General features: G+C 41.7%; 1 protein-coding gene across 3 annotated transcripts in view; it reads right to left on the reverse strand.

The window, feature by feature from the left end:
• Positions 1-9,217: 9,217 nt before the first annotated feature.
• LOC140525894 (DLA class II histocompatibility antigen, DR-1 beta chain-like) overlaps positions 9,218-18,384 on the reverse strand; it is a 79,886-nt gene continuing 70,719 nt past the window's right edge. Inside the window, exons 1-6 of one of the 3 annotated variants that reach the window (XM_072641658.1) lie at positions 14,619-14,965; positions 11,856-12,125; positions 11,213-11,488; positions 10,536-10,646; positions 10,048-10,071; positions 9,218-9,568 (exon numbers count right to left, since the gene is read on the reverse strand). In XM_072641658.1, coding sequence (XP_072497759.1) covers positions 9,555-9,568; positions 10,048-10,071; positions 10,536-10,646; positions 11,213-11,488; positions 11,856-12,125; positions 14,619-14,718 — 795 coding nt within the window. In that variant the 5' untranslated portion in view covers positions 14,719-14,965 and the 3' untranslated portion in view covers positions 9,218-9,554. Of the gene's footprint in view, positions 9,569-10,047; positions 10,072-10,535; positions 10,647-11,212; positions 11,489-11,855; positions 12,498-14,618; positions 14,966-18,384 lie in introns of those variants that run through there. The other 2 variants (XM_072641657.1, XM_072641659.1) reach the window with 2 other exon arrangements.

The following is an 18,384-nucleotide window of genomic DNA, read 5'->3' on the forward strand; positions in this document are numbered from 1 at the left end:
AGGAATATTATGAGCAAACCCTGAGTAGGGTTTGCATTGGCCAACAAATCCCATCATTATTAATATACACCAGCTCAACTTTCACCAAATTATTGAATAATGTATTAAATAGTCATTGGACTGCATTAACTTTGAATAAATGTATTGTATCAGTCTTGAGTATGTTGAATTTTATTTGAATTTTGTTTGCATTGATAAAAGCGATAAGGAGGATATTTATATACATATTTATGTATATACCAGAAATGTGCAAAATGTTGACCATTGTTTTGATTACTCCAGTTTCTATACTAGAGTTTGGAAAACTTTGTTCTACATTACTTCAAAACTCTGCTCAAGATCTTTTCTCAAATGAAGCTTTTTCTGATGTTCCCAGATGCTAGTGCCCCCCCTACCATTTACTGAAATTGTCCTGTATTCCTTTTATATATATTTGGATTTAATTGATATGTGTATGTCATGGGTAGAAATTATGAGGCCCTCTAATGTGCTCTGATTAGAGTACCCCCCCCATTTATACAAGAAAGGAACTGAGCTGGGTACTCCTGGCCACTGAAAGGGACATATGTTGAAAACTAAAGAACTTTACAATGACACAGATATCTCTTTAATGGCATCAGAGAGACAAGCTGTCTCAAAGAAAATTGACCACTGAGTAGGGAAGAACAGCCCACTCAGAAGAATGGAAAAGCAAGGACTGTATTGCCTGACATTCTCTCTTCCCATTAAGCAACATGTAGGGGCTGTTTTAAGTCTCTCTTTTGGACTTCCCATGGCGGTAAGAAGGTATGCTTTTCCTTTCCACACCTGTCCTATGACAACTGCTTTCACATGACAGAAAACACAAAAGCTGCCTGGAGGCAAGGGGCTGAATGGGGACTGGACCTCCTGGCATCCTCTGCTTCTGTGTTTCTCTGTCTAAGCAGAGGTGGGGGAAAGGTGGAGCCAAGAGGGTGGAGTAGAAAGTTACACATGTGCTAGCTCAGAAACCCACAGCCCATAAAATACCTGTAAAGAAGAACTCCCAACAAATTCTGGAGCAGCAGAAGCCACAGAACAATGGAGTGGAGGAGATTTCTGTGCCAGAGAGGCCTGAAAAACTGACCTGAAAGGTCTGTCATGCACTGGACCCAGAGCAGAACCCAGCCCTGCCTTGGCCCCGAGGCACTGAGAGGAACAGATCTGAGCAAGCTTCAGGGATAGAATCTCCAGAGGCCACGCAGGTCCTTCCACCCACAGCTGCCAAAGGTCAGCGAGAGAGTCTTTTCGGTTTGCTGAGAGGGGAGCAGGGTGTCTCCATAACTCAGGCCTCCTGGGGAGGCAGCAGCAGAGGCAGCAGTGGACAAGGGCTCCCAAAGCAGGCAGGAGCTGGGATCCATTGTTGAAGGTCTCTGCATAAACCACCTGAGGAAACTGAGCCTTGTGTGGCGGCCCTGCCCCCAACTGAGTACCTGAACTTAATCTCAACTGAATAGCAGCCCCGCCCCCACCAAGAACCCTGAGTCTGGGGAGCAGCATTTGAATCTCAGCCTGCAAGCACTAGCTGGGTGGATCTGGTGGCAAGGTGGGTGTGGAAAGGAAACTCAGAAGTCAAGTTACTGGCTGGGAAAATGCCCAGAAAAGGGAAAAAAATTAAGACCATAGAAGGTTACTTTCTTGGTGAACAGATATCTCCTCCCATCCTTTCTGATGAGGAAGAACAATGCTTACCTTCAGGGAAAGACATAGAATTCAAGGCTTCTGTATCCCAAACATCCAAAATAAATATTCAGTGGGCTCAGGCCATGCAAGAGCTCAAAAAGGATTTTGAAAATCAAGTTAGAAAGGTGGAGGAAAAACTGTGAAGAGAAATGAGAGACATGCAAGAAAAGCATGAAAAGCAAGTCAACACCTTGCTAAAGGAGACCCCAAAAATGCTGAAGTAAATAACACCTTGAAAAATAGGCTAACTCAATTGGCAAAAGAGTCTAGAGAAGAATGCTTTAAAAAGCAGAATTAACCAAATGGAAAAGGAGGTTCAAAAGCTCACTGAAGAAAATAGTTCTTTCAAAATTAGAATGCAACAGATGGAGGCTAATGACTTTATGAGAAACCAAGAAATCACAAAACAAAACCAAAAGAATGAAAAAATGGAAGATAATGTGAAATATCTCATTGGAAAAATAACTGACCTGGAAAATAGATCCAGGAGAGACAATTTAAAAATTATGGGCCTACCTGAAAACCATGATCCAAAAAAGAGTCTAGACATTATCTTTCATGAAATTATCAAGGAAAACTGCCCTGAGATTTTAGAACCAGGGGGCAGAATAAATATTGAAAGAATCCATCAATCACCTCCTGAAAGAGATCCAAAAAGAGAAACTCTTAGGAACATTGTGGCCAAATTCCAGAGTTCCCTGGTCAAGGAGAAAATACTGCAAGCAGCTAGAAAGAAACAATTCAAGTATTGTGGAAATACAATCAGGATAACACAAGATCTAGCAGCTTCTACATTAAGGGATCGAAGGGTGTGGAATATCATATTCCAGAAGTCAAAGGAACCAGGACTAAAACCAAGAATCACCTACCCAGCAAAACTGAGTATAATACTTTGGGGGGGAAAATGAAAAAGCTTGAAACTTGGGAAGCAGAACTCTATTTTCACAAAGAATTAAAAGTCAAGAAATAGACTGGAAAATGAACAAATAATAGAAAAAAATCTAAATGTAGAGACTTACTATGGTGACAACGAAGATCAAAACACACTCAGAAGATAACAAAGTCAAAATTCCTGAATCCAAAGCCTCAAAGATAAATATGAATTAGTCTGAAGTCATGGAAGGGCTCATAATGGATTTTAAAAATCTAGTAAGAAGTGGGGAGAGAAATGAGAGTGATTCAAGAAAATCATGAAAAACATATCAAGAGCTTGGTAAAATAGGCACAAAAATACAGAAGAAAATAAAACTTTGAAGAACAGAATAGGCCAAATTGTAAAAGAGGCACAAAATTCCAATGAAGAGAAGAATGTCTTGAAAAGCAGGATTGGGAGGGCACAGCCAAGATGATGGAGTGGAAGGATGGACCTGAGCTCTACCCCCTAAAATATGACTCTAAATAAATTCTAGTGCAGAAGAAGTCCCAAAACGACAGAATGAAAGATATTTCCAGCCCAAGACAGCCTGGATGGCTGATAGGAAAGCTCTATCGAACTGGCTGTGGGGCACAGGCAAGACTACAGGAGGTTTCAGGACACCAGATCAGGAGTAGCTGCTGTGGTTTCCAGATTTCTCAACCCACAAATGCCAAATATAGCTTCAAAGGTCAGTAAGAAAGCTCTTTCACCCTGGGTGAGGGGGGGCACAGTCTGGCCCCAGTCCTGACCCTAGGATGGTGGCAGCCATTGTAGCAGCAGCATTCACTTTTGGAGCCCTCGGGCTTATGACCCTAGGGGAATCAAGGGGCTGATCTGGGTCTAAGTATTGAAGTCCTGAATGGCCGTCCTGGGTTGAGAAGGAGCAGTGCCAAGTTGGAGCTGGTGGCAGCTGTGAAGAGGGAATTCCACTCATAGTTCCAGGGCAGAAAAGAGTGTTTTTGTGTGCTCACAACCCAGAGTGCAGTAGGCCAAGAGAAGAGTAAACACCTCTTCCTGGATTGTGCCACCTGGGAGGAATTGAGAACTTACAGGTCCCTAGAGATATATCAGAGAACAGCTGCACAAAACCTATGAAGCCTAGAGTAGTATACCCTCTACTTGACAAAAGGACTCAAAAGTCAAGAAACTGGCCTGGAAAATGCCCCAAAAGGGGAGGCTAGTGGAAATAAGGCTATAGAAATTTACTCTCTTGGTGAAAAGGAATTTCTTCCATACTTTCAGATGAGGAAGAGCAAAGCATACTATCAAGAACATGTATAACTTTAGTCGAATTGTTTGCTTCTCAGTAGGTATAGAGGGGAAGGAGGGAGAGAATTTGGAACTTAAAATTTGAAAAAAAATAGAATGCTAAAATTGTTTTACATGGAATTGGGAAAATATAAAATATTAAACAATACTAAACAAAGGCAGGATGTACTTTTGTAGAGTGAGACACCTGGTATAGAAGTGAGGAGAGCTGTCAATGAATACCTGCATATTATCATGAGGTTTAAACCCTTTTGAAAGTTTGTACACAAAACAACAAAAGTCATCTTTTGTGAAAGCCATAATTTTGTATCTCTAGAATAAAACATTTCTCCTTAATATATCTATTATGCACAAATATCATATGAACTAGAAAGCATTATAAAGACCAGAGAGATTAGCTGTTCCAATTTCGTCTATAGAAGTTCTGACCAACATATCCTGCCCAGTGCTGAGAACATTGACAAAGGCCTGGACAGGCATGTACTCTCACCTCAGGACCTGTTGCCACTGGAGACAAGCTCCCAGTGTGGGACTTCTCACAACCAGTTTTTTCCAGCATCAGCAGGATGAGGTTGTAGGGCTGCCTTCTGGTACTAAATCTCCTTGGTGACTGAAACATTGACTCTTGCCAATAATTTACACTTTATTTTACGATCATAAAAAAGCAGCAAGCCCATGACTTCAGCATGTCTAGAGCTGCTGTGTCAATTCTGAGTGTACCTTTAGAAGAGCCTCTGGAACATGTTCAACCTTTACTGGAGAAGTTGATCAGCCATGCTTGAGATGAGTGGTCAGACCCTGGCAGGGCTTGTCTAATGACCTGGGACTTAAAGATTTGTTTAGCTGTGCAATTAGGAGTCTTTATGTTATAATCATTTATTTTGCATGAAGGAAATCATTTCATGTCCTGCATCACATGAACATTATACACTGCATGCCATATTTCACCACATAATTATTGCAGATTTTATGATAAATTTTGGGGTGTGACCATTATGTGAAGCTTTAAAATTGTGTCTGTATTACTTAAAAATCATTTTTTACTAAACTGCCTTTGGTGCAAGATTAGGATGCACAGTATGCTCATGAATATACATTAGAACTGAATATTTATGGCAACTTTGCCTGCTCACCTGCTTCTCTTGGGCTTATAGCTCTTCAGTGAGTTGAGTGAAAACTGCAACACTCTAAACAAACAAAGCCTATACAAGTAGGCTTTTAGAAATATACTGAGAATTTATGTGCACTGAGAATTCTAGGCTTGTGGCTCTCAGTGTGGGAGAGATAAATGCAAAGCCGTAGCCACTGGTGAATCCGTTGTTGCTCTGCTTACCTTTTAAGTGACATGAACAGAAATATGCTATGTGATAAAAGGTTATAAACCAACTTTTGAACTAAAAAAATCAGAGTGTGATGACTATGTGGTGGAGACAATTACATAGTGAAATATATTACTTTCTGCTCTTTTGGAGGGAGACCCTTGACTTATGTAAAACCTAAGTTTGAAGTGATTTTACTTTGGGCTCCATAATGGAGCTTAGAGGCAGGGCAGTGAAGACCCTGATTCCTTCTTTCAAGGCTACACTACCCCAGGATCATACCTAGTACCAGCCCAGATTATGTCATATCATATCATTATATCATATCACAGCCCAGATTAGAGGGGCCCCTTTCTAAGAAAGGGCATCCGTAGGCTGCCTTAGCTCAGGTCTGTGGTTACTTCATCACGTTGTTTCCTAGATAAATTAGAAATTTCTTCAGGACAGGGATTGCTTGATTTTTTTTGTATCGTTTTATTTATGGCAACTAGCATAGCAGAAGGAACACAGCAAATATTTAATAAATGCTCTTTTATTAATTTGTGTTCTGGTTCTGTGAAAATCTACATCCTTTCTCAACAACTGAAAGAACTGGGGTCACAGAAAGTCCAAGACCAGAGAAAACATTTATTGTTGTGACTTTCCTGAATGCCTTACAATAATACATTATTAACAATTTTGCTTAAATTGAAGGAATTAGAATAGACAATAAGGAAACAAAGCCATCACTCTTTCAGATGATATACTTGGAAAATCAAGTAAAAAACTACTTGAAATAATTAACTTCAGCAAATTTGCAGGACAGAAAGTAAACCCCCTTAAATTATTGGCATTTCTATATATTACTAACAAATCACAGCAGAAAGATGTGGAAAGAGCAATTTCACTTAAAATAAATGTAGACAATATAAATTATTTAGGAGTCTGCCTGCCAAGACAAATCCAGGAATTGTAATCACAAAGTTACTAAATATTTTTCACAAAAATAAACAGATCTAAATAATTGGAAAAATTGGAATTGCTCATGGGTAGGCTGAGTTAATATGATACAAATGACAATTCTATCTAATTAATTTACTTGTTCAGTGCTGTACCAATCAAACTACCAAATATTATTTATAGAACTAGAAAAAATAAGAAAATTCATCTTGAAGAACAAAAAGTCCAGAATATCAAGGGAATGGAAAAAAATTCAAAAAGAGGTGGCCTAACTGTACCTGATCTAAAACTATTATACAGAAGAAATCATCAAAAGTAACTGGTACAGGATAAGAAATAGAGTGGTGGATTAGTTGAATAGGTTAGGTACATAAGACACAGTAGTCAATAACTATAGTAATTTATTGTTTGATAAACCCAAAGAATTCAGCCTCTGGGATAAGAACTCACCATTTGACAAAAACTGCTGGGAAAACTGCAAAATAGTATGGCAGAAACTAGGCACAGACCAACATCTTACACCACATACCAAGATAAGGTCAAAATGGGTGCATGATTTAGTCAAAGGGTGATACCATAAGCAAATTAGGAAACAAGGAATAGATTGCCTGTCAGATCTATGGAGAAGGCAAGAATTTGTGACCAAACAAGAGACAGAGAACATCATGAAATGAAAAACTGGATAGTTTTGACTACATTAAAATAAAAAGGTTTTGATTTTATGAAATTAAAAAGCCAATACAACCAAAATAAGAAGGAAAGTAGAAAGCTGGGAAATAATTTTTACTGTCAGTGTATGTGATAAAAGTCTCATTCCTAAAATATATAGAGAATTGAGTCAAATTTATAAGAACACAAGTCATTCCCCAGTTGATAAATGGTCAAAGGATATGAACAGGCAGTTTTTAGGTGATACTAAAGCTATCCATAGCCATGTGAAGAAGTGCTCTAAATCACTATGAATTAGAGAAATGCAACTCTGAGGTATCATCTTACACCTACTTGATTGCCTAATATGACACCAAAGGAAAAAGATAAATGTTGAGAAGAAATATAGGAAAATTGAAACACTAATGCATTGTTGGTGGAGTTGTGAACTTATTCAACCATTCTGGAGAGCAATTTGGAATTAAGCCCTGAGGGCTATAAAACTGTGCATACCCTTTGATTCAGCAATACTGTTACTAGGTCTTTATCCCGAATAGATCATAAAAAATAGAAAAGGATTCACATATACAAAAATGTTTGTAGTAGCTTTTTGTGATGGCAAAGAATTGGAAATTGAGTGCATGTCCATCAAGTGGGGAATGTCTAAACAAACTGTGATATATGAATGAAGTGGAATACTATTGCACGATAAGAAATGAAAAGCAGGTGGATTTCAGAAAAACCTGGACTTACATGAAGTGATGCTGAGTGAAATGAGCAGAACCAGGAGAACATTGTACACAGTAATAGTGATACTGTGTGATGATCAACTTTGATAGATTTGGTTCTCAGTATTACAATGCTCTAAGACAATTCCAAAAGACTCATGATAGAAAATGCTATCCACATCTGAAGAAAGTGCTTTGGAATCTGAATGCAGACCAAAGCATAGTATTTTCACTTTTTTTGTTGTATTTTCTTTCTTGTGGTTTTTCCCTTATGTTCTGATTCTTCTTTCACAATATAACTAATACGGAAATGTTTAATAAAATTATACATGTATAACATATCAAATCGTGTGCTGTCTTGGGAAGGGGGGAGGAGAGGGAAGAAGGGAGGGTAAAAAAAAACTTGGAACTCCAATCTTATAAAAATGAATGTTCAAAACTACCTTTACATTAATTGGAAAAAAATAGTATTGCGGATAAAAAAATAAAAAAAAATTTATTTTCTTGAAATGAATTGATTACCATAACTGCCAATAAGATATTAACTTTTCAAACATGTAAAATTTGGGGCATGAGGGCCAGTCCTAGACAACATGCAAAACTTATTTGTCTTTGACTTTACCCACACTGTTCAGTCTCCTTTAGTAGAAGTAACCTTAATTAAGGTTAATTTAAGATGGGTTAAAGTGAGAAATCTTGAGTAGTTTTTCATCACCTACTATAAATGAATGAAATGGCTGACTCCAGACAATCCAGGTCTCTAAAATATAGTCCCAGTATCTTTATACCTTGATCATATACCACTTCTCAAAACTCTGTATTCTAATCAAACTGGAAAACTTTTTAATCCCTCATTTTTGTCCTATTCACAGGAAAGGCCATGTCAGTGTCTACACTGTTCTCCTTGGAGTGGATGTCACCTTCCCTTCTCTCTGATCCCTACCACCTAACCCCAACATATTCCCAAATCCATCTCTCTTCCTCCAAAAATCCACCTCAGATGCCTCCTCCTTCATGAAGTTGGCCCCAATCTCCCAGATAAAAGTATCCCTTTCTGAAGGCAAAGACTGTCATTTTAATATGAGAATCTCTAAGACCTTCCTTCCTAAACTGAGCCTGAACAGTAGGTGCTTAAGGTTGACTAGATTTGAACTAATTCTATCAGTGGGGCAAAAGGCCCCACCTAAGGGAAAGGAAGACTAAATAAACAAGGAAAAGATAGAACTTGAGCTAACTGGCCAGAGAGAGATGGTTCACTGGTTTTACACATGAAATCCCATGTCCTAAGAGAACAGTTAATGAGACTGGGAGCATTCAGTTGAAACAGGGATGTGAGAGAGAAAAATTTTAAACCAACTTGGGTTTACTCAGTCCTCCCCATTTACGGCATCCCTCCCAATTTCACAGAATAACAAGGGAAATGTGGACAGGCATAAAAGGGGGGCCGTCTTACAAAATCCTTTCATTCAGCTAGCAATTCTTAAGCACTGACTGTATACAAAGCACTATGCTAGGAAGTATGGACCAAGGCAGGGCCAGTTGCAGCTTGTGACACTTGAGGTAGTCCAAGTCTCACTTTCAGATTCCTTTTATCAGATGCCTCTTCCCTCTCCTTGCGTAGAGCAGGGCCTGTTCCTAGCTCTTCCTCCTTATTTTTTGAATACGACTCCTTAGCCGTCCCAGAACACAATGAATGATACAGATGACACCTTATTTATTAAGGACAAATACGAGAAAAAAATACAGTAAATGCAGAAAGGATAGCAGTATAACTAAGAGGGAGTCTGTATGAGGACAGCAGAAGCAGACTTCCTTCTCCCTGAGGCCCTGTACCAAGGGAGCGTAGAAAACATCCAGAACAGGAGGTGGAAACTACAGGGTCTTTTGGGAGGAGGATGGTAAACAGCCCATAGGTGCAAGAGAATGCTGGCTCCAGGACAATGACTGAACTGCTTCTTCCTCTTGGATGCCTGGGGTCCTTGGACAGGAGAGCAGGGAGAGGGGTACTCTCTTTGAAGGACAGAATCCTAAGGTTCATCTCAGCAGGCCTGCAGAGGGGAAGAGGGTGATTACAGGCTACAGGATCTATAAGCAGTATGTCTTCTACGAGGACGAAGGAAAGCCTGACGATGCCTTGGATGTAAAGTCCCTATTAATCTTTCCTGTGCCCTCAAAAAGAGATTTACTCATTTTTCTTATTAAAATGTAGATTTTTCCCTCTTCCCCTGCCCCCTGGATTCCTGAGGATTTCTCTGAAAATTATTATCCCAAAGGGAAGGGATCCTGCCATTCTGTTGAATCATGGGACATTTGGAGAATAGTACTGGAAACTTCTTGGAGCAATAGGGTAAAATATCACAGATTCTACCACTCCCCCTCCCATCCTAAGGAGCTGGGAATGCCCCAATTAGGGAGAAAAAGAGCCTAGTAAGAGAGAGACAGAACCAAAGTCACACCCATTCCTATAGTCTGTGAGTTCAGGGATGGAGAATTATGATTCTTGGTCACAAAGAAAAAGGAATATTACCTGTAGGCTGAGGCCCAGTGTGTCCTAAGGAGGCAAAGGAAGAATGAGAAAGAGAAAAATATGAGGTCACAAACAGTGAAGTTCTAAGAGTGGGAAGTTTTCTACCCTAGAGTCAGGATGCTCACCTACCACTCCAACATGAGGGATCCTAAACTTTTACCCCATTGTGTCTGAGGAATTCTCATCATAAGCAAAAGGAAGGAACAGTTCAGGGCTGTAAAAAGCCTGAGGAATCTCCTGTTTGTCAGCCCAGCACTTGGCTCTCAGTCACCAAATCCTCCTACTTCAGGTTGGTTCTGGTTGGGGAAATGTTGATAGCAATATCTCCCACCCCTTGGCTTTGCATCTGACCTCCTGGGAGAAGTTCCCTTTTTGGGGTAAAGGGAAGGAATGTGTTCCAGAGCCAGAGCCCCTAGACTAGTGGCGATGGATCTTCCCTCATGGCCTGAGTTCTATGGAGCCAAATCCTCTTACTATATGCTCCTCACCTTTCTTGTTCTTCAGGTGGATTATTGATCCTACACTGAGGAAGATCAGCCCCAGGACAAAGCCTCCAATTCCACTCAGCAGTTTGCTCTGGGCAGATTCAGACTGTGCCCCTGCAGAGAACATGCCTTGGATCATCACTTATCAGTCCTCTCCATCCCATCCTCAACCAGTGACCTCAGAGCCCAGCCTGGTTTGGGGGACCCTAAGACATGGAGAGGTAAGCAGGGGCAGAAGCCTGGATTCCTGCTCCAACTCCATCTGAAGGAAAAAACGCCAAGGGTGTTTGGGAGTGAGGTGAGAGAGAACGATTGCTTTTTTGAGGACACTTCCCATTCCTTGACTTCCAGAGACATATGTGAATTCCCAGAGGTAAAAATTATCTATCTCCTAGGGTAAGGGATAGTCAAGGGAATTTTGGATCCCCAGGAGAGGACTGTCTAAGATTCTGCAAGTTCCTCCTGCTGAGGAGTACGTGTTTCCAGAAAGCACCAGGGTTCTGTGGATGCTAGCCCAATGCTGCAGTCAGGAAGCTATGCTGGGAGAGGGAGGAGGATGCATATAATCCAAGGCATAGAAAGGGGGTCTGTGGGAACATTCACTGAGGGACCTCCAGAGATTGTCCTGGGGTTAGAGGGAGGGGACAGGCTGGGGACAGGGTAAGGGAGTTGGCTCTCACTCCATTCCACACTGATGGGGCTCTGTAGGCTGGCATGCTCCACACTGCAGGTGTAGACATCTCTGCTCTGGGGAGTCATTTCCAACATGACCAGGGTCTGGTAGGTCCAGTCTCCATGTTGTATCACACCCGTGGACACGATCCCAGCTGTCTCCTCCTGCCCATTCTTGAACCAGGTGACCTTGATCTTGCTTGGATAGAAGCCAGTGACAGAGCAGACCAGCAGGTGCTGCAGGGCGTCTGTCTTGGAGGGGGCGATGGTCACTCTGGGCTGGACTGAGGGGGACAGAGAGACAAAGTGTCAGGAGAGGGAGATCCTCCTACCTTGTGATGAGGGTCCCTGTGGCTGTCTGGCCCTGAAGGCCTCTCCCAGAGGTGTCCAGCACAGGCTCGGAGGTGCTCTCCCTTGTCCAGGGTTGGGGGTGAGGTCCTCCAGGCTCCCATCGTCCCCATCGGGCCTGTCCAGTCTGCTCAGGGTTCCCTCGGCCCTGGCTTTGGCCCAGCTCCTTTGGACGGTCCTGTCCGGGGTGGGGCAGAGGGAGGGAGGCTGCGGGGCAGATGGGCGGGGGTCCAGCCTCCTCGGGGTCAGCTCAGGACACACGTTCAGGTCCGGGATCAGGGGGTGAGGGTCGGGGTCACTCACCTCGTCTGTCCAACGTGAAGGGCTTGTCTACCTCGTAGTTGTGTCTGCACAGCGTGTCCACCTCGGCTCGTGTTTTCTCCAGGAGCTCCTCCTGACCGTTCCTATGCTCAGCATCGGGCCGCCCCAGCTCCGTCACCGCCACGAACTGCCCCACGTCGCTGTCGAAGCGCAAAATCTCCTCGCCATTGTAGATGTCTCTAACCACAAACCGCACCCGCTCCGAGCCGTTGGTGAAGTAACACTCAGCCTTGTACTGATACACGAAATCCTCTGCGGACGGACCCGGAGCAGCGTCAGCCGGGGACAGACTGACCGACCACCGCCCCAGTGACCAGGCCGGGACCGCCGCCTGCGGTGCCTGAGGGATCACCTGCATGGCCTCGGCCACTGAGCCCTTTGCTCCCAGCTCCCCCTCCCCTCTAAGAACCCGGGGGAGAGGTCACTGGTCCTGTCCTGGGACAGCGAGGCCCCGCCCCTCCCCTCCCTTCCCTTCCCCCTCTCTGTGGCAGTAATTGGGGGGCTGTCCTTGAGTCTGGAGGCTCAGAGAGCCCTGTCTCTCCCTGGAAACATGATCCCGGAAACGTGGCTTCCTATTTCCGGCCTCACCCAAGACACACACACAGACACACACACACACACACACACACACCCTTCACATACACACACCATACTCATGTACACACGCACACACATTCACACAGACACACACACAGTCACTCATACATACAGTCATCTCATGTAGAGAAGGGGGCAAAGGGAAGTGAGGGGGGCCACAGAAAGTTGTATCTTAGAGGCACAGGCTGAGCCCCTTTCTCCTCCTGGGAAATCCCCATCAAGATCCTCCTCCTGCTGCTCCCTCTCCTGGGCAGAGCTGCCCCTCCCAGGTCATCAACACCTCAGTCCCTTCCAAGATCTTCCTCCTGCCTGCACCAGCCCCCTGGGTCCTTGTGACATGAGCAACTTGCCCCTATTTCCCAGAACAACTGCACAGGCCAACAAATGTCCTTCACACTGAGACACCTGCCCTACTCCAACGGTTTCTGTGCTACTTGAAAATTTTCCTACTTATCAACCCAAGTTCAGGTTCACCTAGCCCATTTCCCCACTTTTACACAGGATGGAACTGAGGAACAGCCTGTTGAGATGACTGACCCAAGGACATTAGGCTGGGAATTATCACAGCTGGGGGTGTAGCACAAGTCCTCTGACTACAGGCTCAGTTATCTTTTCCCCAAAGCCACTTTGCTGAATAACTTCCAGTCAATATCCCACATTGTACAAAAATCAGCGAAGGGTTTAAAAAGGAAAAATTAGTGAAGTTCAAGAAATGTCTTCATCAATGAGTGACTAGTGAAATGTAAGGCCAGTGCTCAAGAGAAGGCACTTTCAACCCAGAGTGATATCATTAAGTCCCTACTATGTGTGAAACATTTTTAAGCTGTGGAAATACAAAAACACCCCACAGAACTTTTTCATGTCATCATTACAGTCCAAAATGGGGAGAAAGACATCTAGGTAACAATAATACAAAAAAAGGAGGCAGGCAGAGAAGAGGAAGGGAAAAACTGGTAAGAGAAATTTGAGGAGAATCACTTCATTTGTTTAAAAGTTGAGATTTTGGGGGTGGAGTGGGCTGGACCTAAATATTTGGAAGGAGGATCCAAGATTGTCTGGAAACAAGGAATCTTGAAGAAATTCCCTAGTTCCAACATGCTGTATATTCCAGGGCCCTGGATGGGTCTGTTCCTCCCTCCCTGCACCTGAGTTTCTTTTCACAGTCCTCACATCTCACTTAGATTGGAGCTATGTCACTGCTCTGTGAACAGACAGAACAGTTCAGGTAAGGAACTAGGACACACATAAACAGGGAGAGAAGTGGACAACGGGATCTTCACACTCATCTTTGGCTTCCTCTCACCTGGTAGCACCAGAATACTCCAGGTACAAGGACAATGAGTATAGAGTGACTCCCCATTAGATGTATTCCAAAGACAATTATATGAGGGAATCTGAGCAAAGAGAGAACCTGGAGAGATCAAGGAAGTTTTCATGGAGCATGAGGCATTTGAACTGTTCTTTGAAGGAAGTCAATGCTCTGAAGGCAGAGATGAGGAGGGAGTACATTCTAAGGATGAGGAGTAGCTTATACAAACACTTAGAGCAGAGAGATGAGGGTTAAATTCAGGGAAAAGCTGATTGATTAGTTCAACTGGAATGGGAATTGTTCAAAGGAGAGTAAAATGAACTGGAGAGTTGGATTGGGCTTTAAATGTCAGGTTGAGGAATCAGGCATTGATCCTAGAGGCAAAGGGAAGACACAGAAGGCTTGTAAGAAGTCTAGGAATATTGTTTGATATTGGTGTGAGTGAAGGATTTAAGAGAGAAATCAGCAGAACAGGGCTGACCTGAGCATTGAGAAAGTCACAGATGTTGTAGTGCAGGTGAGAGATGAATTTTCTCAAGGGAACCTCCTCAGGCCTCAAACAGTCCCCTCAGTCCCACTATCTTGCTCCTGACCACAGAAACACGTATTGATGCCAAACCAACCTAAGGATGGCCTGGGTATCTATAACTCTGACATAGCTCCCTGCTCCACCATCTACCCCAAATGATCAGCTTGTTTTTCTGCAGAAGGAGCCCTCTCCAGCCTCACCAGGGGCCTCTATTCCACAATAGGAGTAATTTTCCACCCTTTTTTTGGAAGATCGAGGACTCCCCCCGGCCCCGTGCAGATGACTCAGGAATTTCTATTACTTCACTTACCTGGGATGTCCCTGGCCCAAGATGCAGATAAACTCAACAGCATTGATGTCATTAACAGACCAACCTTCCAGCAGCCAGCAGAGATCCAAACATCAACCATGTCAGAGATGAGCAGGAAATCAAGGGAATGAGCAAGCAGGATGGATGGTCTCTGAGCCAATCAATAGCACTCAGCACCTCACTTGTTGGAGAAAAAGTCTAGGCTGGTGTCTTTAAGTCCTCTAACATTGAAAAGTGACTAAAAGAGGAACCAATAAGTTTTCAAAGCTGACCTGTGTCATCTGTCTCCAGGCAGAATGTTATTGTAAAGGGCCTGCTAGAACACTTCTCTTGGCAGGAGAAACAAGTGCCCTAGATCTAAACCCTTACAGCCTCCTAAATGTACTTCCTCATTCCTGCCTTGCTTTGCTCATATCTTCAGTTCTCTTTTATCTTTAAAATGCATCCCATTAGAACTTGAATTCTCTGAGAGCAGAAATGTATCTCCAGCCCTTAACACAATGCTTGGCACATATTAAGATGTTTCTAATTTCTTTATTTATATAGCTTTCAATAACATATAGATTTATAATAATAATGTTTTACATGCACTAAATGCTTTTATATTACAAAGTGCTTTGCTTATAGTAACATCTCAAAAATTCAATGATACTAGGAGAATTTTAGCACAAATATTCCATATATAGCATGCAAGATGGTTCAGAATTCTGCCATCATAGCTTTTCTGGAACACTCAACTGGGATTTCCCTTCGGGACTACCCATCCATATGACTATAATCTGTTGCTGTATGTTCCTGAGACACTGGTCTAGACACAGAGATGGTTTTACTCTCTGTCTTTACCTGGTAAAAGCTCCATTAGTTTATATTCATCTGTCATAGAGAAGAAAAGAATCTGGGCAATTGTCTTAGGTACTCAAATATTGATGAGTGTTAGTGAGTAATTAAACATGGCTTTAGATATCTTCTTGCATCTGATCTGATAGTAAGCTTCTGAGATTTTCTCAAGTACAATTTGGAAAATTCTTACCCAAGAAAGGAAACACCCCTCATGAAATATTGAAACATCTACTTCTCTAGAAGTTACTTGAAATCTTTAAAATGTTCTCTTACAGAGAAACAATAGTAAATACACAAAATAAAAAAAAAATGAAAAGGAGTTACCTGTGAGGTAGATGGAGTTGCAAGTCCTCAAAAAGGTGGGAATACTAGATCATCTTACTTGTTTCCTGAAAAAAGTTGAATGTGGATCAGGAAGCAACAGCTAGACCCAAGCATGGAACAAGTGATTGATTTAATATTGGAAAAGGAGTATGACAAGCCTGTATATTGTCACCTTATTTATTTAAGTTATATTCAAAGGACATGCAAAATGCTGTGCTGGATGATTCAAAAGATGAATTAAGCTCGCTGGGAGTAATAGTAAAAAAAAAAATTCAGTTATTCAGACAATGCCACTGTAATGGCAGAAAGTGAAGAGGAATTAAAACATTTCTTGATGGGGGTGATGAGGAACGTGTAAAAGCTGGCTTGAAGTTTAAAATAATTAGTACCATCATGTTCTGGCAAATAGAAGATAAGAAAGGATGCATTTTTATACTCTTGGGCTCAAAGATCACTGAAGATGGTCACTGCAGCCATGAAATTAAAAGTCATTTGCTCCTTGTAAAGAAAGCTATGGCAAAAATGATCAGTGTACTCAAAAGCAACAATATAAATTGGTATAGTCAAAGTCATGGTTTTTTCCAGCAGCAATTCAGGGCTGTGAGAGCTGGACTATAAGGAAACCTGAGTATCTCAGGATCTACACTTTTGAATTGTGGTGCTAGACAAAACTTTTGAGAGTCCCTGGGACAGAAAGAAGGACAAATCAATCAATACTTAAAGGAAAATAATTCAGGCTATTTGCTGGAAAGTCAAATATTAAAGCTGAAGCTCAATTATTTTGGCCATATAGCGAGAAGATGGGACTCATTGCAAAAGACCCTGATGTTGGGAAAAATTGAAGAGGGCAAAAGGAAAGGGGGATGGCAGAGGATGAGATGGATAGATAGCATAGTGGAAACAATGAACATGAACTTGGATTGATTTTGAGAGATAGTGGACGATTAAAGGGCCTGGTATTCTATGATCCATGGAATCATAACAGAATAAACAGCGACAACGACAACAATTTCATTCATTCATCTGTAGAGAAACTGATGGTTTCGAATTGTCTAGAAAGTAGCACAGAAAAGCAGTGGTTCTTTGAGGGGGATGAATGGGGAAAGTGGGGCAAGGTTCACAATCTCTTTTCATCTTCTTCCATTCTTTCCAGCCCTAATGATTTTCACAGAATATGAGAGCCATCAGGGGTATCTGTGAAAATGCTTTCCCTCATAGGATCATCAAATTATAAAATTAGCACAATAAGGGATCGTACAGGTTAGCTAGTCCAACTTCTTAATTTTAATAATAAAGTAACTGAGACTCAGAAAGCATGTGACTAGCCCAAGGTCACTCACATTACATTCAAATTCAGGTCTTCTGATTGCAATCCTGTGTTATTTCTATTTTACTACAAAGCTTCCCATAGGACCCTTACTGATCTATTTTGCTATTTACTAAAGTGGAACCCAGGCCCAAGAGATTGATAAAACTATAAAGTACATTTGACTCAGATGCAAATTAAATAGAAAGAGCAGACAATGGAAAGAGTACTGAATCATAACCTAGGTTGTTCTTTGCTTTGTTTTTAATTTTTTTTAATTTATGGAATAAAACATTTCCATAATGTAGTACAATAAAAAGTTTTATTTCTCATAAAACTGCACATATGCTACGCACAACTTGCTCTTCATTTCAAATATACAACCAAATTATCAAGTAAATTTCTTTTTTATTATTATCAGTCGTTCTCTGAATGCAGATAACAGCTTTCTTCACATGTCCTTTAGAGTTAATTCAGGTGTTTATAATATTCTAAGTCACCTATTTCCTCAGTCATCCTTCGAACAATTTTGCCCTTTCGGTACACAATGTTCTCTCTATTCCACTCATTTTCCTCTTTGTTATTTTGTTCAAGTCCTTCCATGCTTTTCTAAAATCACTGAGCTCATTATTTTTATGGCACAGTAGTGTTCCATCACAATCGTATAGCACAACTTGTTCAGCCATTCCCCAATTAATGGGTATCCCTGCAATGTCCAGTTATTTGTCCCTACAAAAGCAGATGCCACAAACCTTTTTGGACATATAGGTTCTTGCCATTTTTCCCTAATTATTTTTTGAAATAGACCAAGTAGTGGCATTACTGGGTCATTTTTGAAAACACTAGTCTATGTGTCACTGGTCAGTATCCTAGACTACATACTTAATAAAACCTTGGCTCTCTCCTGCAAGAAAGAGTCTGACCAGAAGATGCTGTTCCTCCAGTAGATGGTAGCAGAGAGTAAAAGATACACTGAATTAGCTAAAAAATAACCAAGGAGAAGAGTGCTCTACACTCTTACAGGATATTTTCAGCTCTGAAGCCTCACGACTGTGAACTGCTTCTGCATTATGTTTGCTTTGAAGGAATGTGTCTCCTGAACATGTACCCCTTCTTATAAGTCCTAGTCACATGTGTCCCTTATATGGATATCTCTCCATGGGTATTCATCTTCTCTACTGAAAATGTGGTAATTGGGCCCTTGTGTACATGAGAATATTTCTTTGTCATTTAATTTGATATTCTTTTAAATGAAATGTCTTTTGGTTTAAGTCAGTGAAAAGTACTTTTGTGTTT

The sequence above is a fragment of the Notamacropus eugenii genome, chromosome 2 (assembly GCF_028372415.1).
Source record: "Notamacropus eugenii isolate mMacEug1 chromosome 2, mMacEug1.pri_v2, whole genome shotgun sequence".
Taxonomy (NCBI): Eukaryota; Metazoa; Chordata; class Mammalia; order Diprotodontia; family Macropodidae; genus Notamacropus; species Notamacropus eugenii.